The sequence below is a fragment of the Arachis ipaensis genome, chromosome B5, assembly GCF_059453495.1.
Source record: "Arachis ipaensis isolate K30076 ecotype BB chromosome B5, ASM5945349v1, whole genome shotgun sequence".
NCBI classification, from domain to species: Eukaryota; Viridiplantae; Streptophyta; class Magnoliopsida; order Fabales; family Fabaceae; genus Arachis; species Arachis ipaensis.
Window position 1 is genome coordinate 153,163,410 of NC_142440.1, and position 5,775 is coordinate 153,169,184.

General features: G+C 28.3%; 1 protein-coding gene across 1 annotated transcript; it reads right to left on the minus strand.

Annotated features, from left to right (window-relative positions):
* Positions 1–1,425: 1,425 nt before the first annotated feature.
* Positions 1,426–3,593, minus strand: LOC107641384 (putative glutamine amidotransferase GAT1_2.1). The gene is made up of 4 exons (XM_088488970.1): positions 3,428–3,593; positions 2,354–3,090; positions 2,024–2,233; positions 1,426–1,877 (listed from the first exon to the last, which is right to left on the minus strand). Exons 1-4 carry the CDS (start codon positions 3,513–3,515, stop codon positions 1,629–1,631), a joined length of 1,284 nt encoding a protein of 427 aa, XP_088345096.1. The 5' UTR covers positions 3,516–3,593; the 3' UTR covers positions 1,426–1,628.
* Between the last annotated feature and the right edge of the window lie 2,182 nt (positions 3,594–5,775).

Below are 5,775 nucleotides of genomic sequence, written 5' to 3' on the forward strand. Positions count from 1 at the left end.
GCTTGATCATGGTGAAAAATCAAATAATGTCGTTGTAATATAATTTATTGCCATTTTAGTAATTTTCTGAAAGTTAATTGTTTATTGTTGGTGTACATTTTTTATAAATGATTCAACATTCTCCAAAGAAAAAAATGGGGAAAAAATCTAAATTCAACATCTTGCCAGTTGCCACCTATAAATATGTAAAAATATTAATGTTATAGATTTAAGTTATGACATAATAAAAATCAGTTATAACTAACATTATTCTAAATTTTATTATTTAATTTAGTTAGACTTTATTCATAAAAAAATTTGGATATGTAATATTATTCATGCGAAAAATATCACAAAATAAATTGCAAATAAATTTTTTACTCTAAAATAATACCTCAACCTATAACAATTTGTACACCATTAAAATATAGAGCGATATATTAGTACTAATATATTCTATCCTCAAAGCAAAAGTTCATATGTATGATTCACCGGTTTGACTTCCAATATTTCAAACCTTTTGTATAAATTTCCTGAATATATTTACTTCAAAAGTTTGTCTCTAATCACATAATGTTCTCCAAAAACCACAATAAGCAATTTCAAATCTGAGCTTTTACCAGGTGTGTATATATATATATATATATCACTTTTAATTCTTAGGTATCAAATATTTATCTTAATTAGAAATGCACCTGTCTAATTTGAAGCACGTGCAAAGTTATTGCCAACTCTATATATAAAGAGAAACGCTAGAGTCTTATACGAAATAATATTGTAACAAATCAAACCATTATTGTGCAAAGAAAAAAAATTGTTCTAATAATGGCCTCCAAAATTGTAGTATCAATTTCTCCCTTGTTTTTGCTTTGAATTTGAATGGTTGTGAGAGTAATATGCCACTTCTTGAAGACACGGTCATCGTTGAGATAATAAACAATTTAAAAAATAATCTTCAGTTTTTTATTTTTTTTTTTGGTCAAAGAAAATAATCTCCAAGTTCAATGTATAAGATTGATGATGGGCCTCAAACTAATGAAGCCGAAAAAAAAATGACATTTTAGATTTCATGTTAGTCCCTTACCTCCAGAACCAATAATCATCTCCCTTAGCCAATCAACAATCCTTTCCCAATAATCAATTTGGGTTGGTTGATCAGTTTACTTGTCCGCTTAAACATATATAGAGGGATTTAAATTCTAACTTGTGCATCAACCTATTAGCCAGCAACAAATCTTTAAATAGAACTCAAATCATAGATTAATTTTTGATCGGTCGAGGTAGAGAATATCATTAGCAACAAAAAAAATAATCCTCTCCCAACATTTAACGGAAACTGTTATTTTTTTTTTTTATTGTATGAAATACTCTGCCTCTAGTTGATGGTGTTCTTCACCTCATTATTCAACAGAAATTAAGAAAGCTAATAATAGAGACTAACATCACTTTCATCAACACAAAAGCCAAAAATTAAGGGAGGAGGAAAAAGTTAAAACGTGTACACATTATACATAAAGCCATATAATAATGCATCCACCACCACACAAGATTCATGTGATTCCCACCATAAAATTAGAGCAACCCCATTTAGTTTAATTTTGTACACAGAACAACAAATAATAATTTATATTCCAAAAAAAAATCAAGAACTAATTATTATTGACAACAAGGTCATGAATCTTTGTTTCCAAGACTTGAGAACAAATCTGAGCCATTGTGTGGTAGAAAGACAAGAGATCAGACAACTGTTCCACTGGCATTTTTCCCATTACATTTCTTGCCATTTTTTCTCTTTCTTCATTTAGCTTCAGCCTCTCAACATATGATCCTGCATTTCTAACTGTTGCACCCATTTGCTTTAACCTATTCTCTTGTTGCACACTCAATGCTGTGTTTGACTGCAAATTTAAGCACAAAACACTTTAATCCATGATTAATTATATAAATAAACAACAAATAGAAAGACTAATCATATATTATAAGTAGTATCATATTTATATATTTAAATGACCATCCACCCGATTAATATGAAAAGTAGTTGTACCTCAAGAAATTCTGCTCCAGCTTCAAGTTCAGAGTCTTTGGAAGAACCCCTTTTCCCATGGCCAGAAGTGTATAAATTCCTTGCAAGTGAAAAACTCCGCACTATGATCTTCCTTTTAACCTCCATTTCCTTGTTAAGCTTTGGAGACTTTGGCACACATGTTAAACTATTCATCTTCTTTTGATAAGCAATCACTGCCTTCACAAATTCCTTTAAAATTCAGAACACCAACTTCAATTAGTCAGATAATGTGACAAGAAATCAACATAATCAAACTTTCTTGATTAATTAATTAGGCTAATTTAGAAAGGATCTATTCTCAAAACTAACCTTATAAGCAAATGGGCATCCGGGGTAATCAAATTCGTCCGAATTCGACTTCCTCATTCTCTCCGGATGAAATTGTAACCCCATAATAAACTTACCCTCTTCGGGATTATAAACATCAGGGTCGTAAAACCCCTCGATCAAACCATCAGGAGCGAAAGCCATTGGCACGAAACGTTGTGCCAATCGCTTAACCCCCTGATGGTGATAACTATTTACCGAAATCTCCATTTTCGCTTCATCCAACGAATCCTTAAACCAAGAATGCAAAGGAGTGTTGTCAACAACCTTAACAACATGCCTATGGCCATCATAATCATCATAGTTTATATGCATAACTCTCTGGCTCTCAGGGCACTTCTTCGAAAGCTCTTTACCTATGTCACGGTAAAGAGTGCCACCACATGCAACATTAAGAACTTGAGAGCCTCTACAAATTCCCATGTATGGAATGTTCCTTTCTAAGCAAAGCTTTGCAAGACTTAACTCAATTGAATCTTTCTCTTTGTCTATGGCTGTGTCACTTGCATGCACCCTTCTAATTTCGTCTAATTCGTCCTGCGAGAGAGTGCCATTGTTATCTCCTTGTTCGTACCATGACGGATCTATGTCTTCGCCTTCGCATAGAAGGACGCCATGAATAGGCTCGAAGCTACTTAGCAACATGTGCACGCCGGAAACTCTAGGAACTATTACAGGTACCGCACCATAGCTTACTATAAGATCAAGGTGATATTCTCCTATAAAAGAAAAAAAAATTCAATAAATCACATAATGTGTGTGTTCTAAGCTTGAATTTTTTATGACAAAATGGTTAGAATTTGAGCTTTGTTGTTCTGATTTTTGAAAAGATAAATAAATAAATTTTCTATGTTTTATAGACAATACTAAATATAGAACTACAATTCCACTTAAAATTTTAAGGTTATTGAATGAACAATTAAGGATCCAGTAATGCAGACTCTGTTTCATGAAAATCTCAAGAAACGACACTCGTTGAATTTCAAATTAATTAATTTAAAAAATAAGAGAGAGATGAAATAAATAAATAAATATAGAAGGAAAAGAAAAACTTACCGACGAAATCAACGAACTTGTTCTTGCGAAGGGTTCTTCTAGAAACGATTAGAACGCGGGGGAGGATGATGGAGAGATCGGAAGACATTGTTTTTGTGATGTGATTGATTAATTTAATTGGATGAAATTATAAGCGTTAAGCTTGTGTTGCAATGCAACTCATACCGTTGCAAATATTTATAGTGACAAAAAACAGGGGCCTCCGCAAGTGATGTCAACGCTTTGGTAATTTACCACTATCTACTAGGGTTACGTGTAAGACTAAGACCTGACCCATCTGAAATTTAGTTCGAATCTAAAGTATATTTTTGTGGAGTTGAAATTGCTATGTTATTTTTAGTCAAATTGGAGTATATTTCAAGTAGACTTAACTCGGTCTAAAGTAATATTCTATAATTAAAATATATACTTGATTATAAAATTAGTCATATAATGTTTATTTAAATTAATATTTTATATTATATAATATTATTTTTAAAATAAATTATTTTGATATTATAAATATCATATGGTATTTATTAAATTTAATATTTAATTAATTTATTATATACATTTTATAAAACTACTATATATTATTGTATAATTACATGTTTGGTTGATCCAATTTAGTCTAATTTATTTTAATATTATTTAAATTTATATTCGAATATTTAAAATAGAACCCACGCAAAATATTGGAAAAGGAAGTTTAAAAGTAAATAAATAAATAAATTTTAATTTCTCTCCTTCTAGTATAACTGTGATTCTTTGAGATATATATGTACAATTTAGGCTCATCTTTGTGTTTATGGGGTTCACTTAATTACATGTAATCCCCTCCGGTTCGAATCCTTTTCATGTCTTTTTTTTTTTACCATCAGTAAAGTGATAATTAGATCTTTAAAAATTTTGATCTCAAATTAATTAATTTTGAAAAAAAAAGTAATAATTAAATTCTTTACGATAATAAACAACAAACATATATATCTTTTTATCAATAAATAATGTGAAATAAAATAAAGTTATTCAAGTGAAATTCTGTTCTATAAATTATTATTTTTGTGACAATTTTTTTTAAATAGACATATTACAATAATTAATAGTACATATAAACATCATCACTAAATTTTATGTAATAAATTAATAAAAAGACATGATGTATCTATCGTTTATTATCGTAAATGACTGATTTTTTTTATAATTAATCTGAAATCAAAATATTTAAAATACCTCATTGTTATTTTATTCTTCTAATAATAATTTTACTGATAAAAATATTTATCCTAAATTCTCAGTTATTTGGACTAAATTCATATATGTACATATTAATTAAAAATAATTTAAAAAATAAACATTCAAATTATATTTAAAAATAAAATTATAGTCATTTTTTATTTTTTATATTGAATTAACAATGGTATTTTTTTTTAGATTATGAATAATTAAGGTGTTAATATCAAATGTAGCATCATTTAATTTGGGATAAAAAAATCGAATATCATCCGATTTCTGGAATACAAAAATTAGACCATCTGATTTCTAAAATTGAACCGTCTAATTTTTGTTTTAAAATATTAAAAAATTTGAACTATAAAAATTAGACCTTTTAATTTATATATCTTTTACAATTTTAAAAAATATAAAAAATTATAATATTTAAATATCTTATTCATTTCCATGAAAAAAAATAGCCCATAGTCACTCACTCCTTTATTTTAATTTTATTTTCACATAGTTATGTGAGATGTTTTGCTTTTAATAAATTAGAAAAACCCTCAAAAATATTATCAAGGTGAAAAAACCCATTTTTATCAGACTCATTCTCACCTTTACTACCTATATTTTTTTTCATTAGAAGCTTTGTTAAATCATAAGTAGATTCTTCCATTACGATAATATTTTAGCAGGAATTTTAATAATTTTGGTTGCACGTGAGGTGATTAAAACTTATAAAGAGGTATTATTGATTGATTCTGAAGGGGCATGCAATACACGTGGCTAGTGATTATGAAGTCCTATAATGAAGGTAGGTAGGTACGTGGAAAACTGGAAATTAAAGATGATTCAGATCACAACAGAACTTGAGACTCGCATGGATTGAATTGGGTTTCATTTGGGGAAGCACTTATCCAGAGACGGTGAAATAAAGCAATAGAAAGAAGAAAGATAAAAGATACTACTCTCTTCATTATTAATTGGGGAAGAAAGGATAAATCGATTTTTGATTTGTTTGTTTGTAGATATTTAAGTTTTTGAAAATTTAAAAATATATTTAAGTATTTAATTTTTTTAAATTTTGATACATTAATTTTTGGGTATAATTAGTCTTATTTTAAAATTTTTTTGAGATATGTATTCATATCAACTAA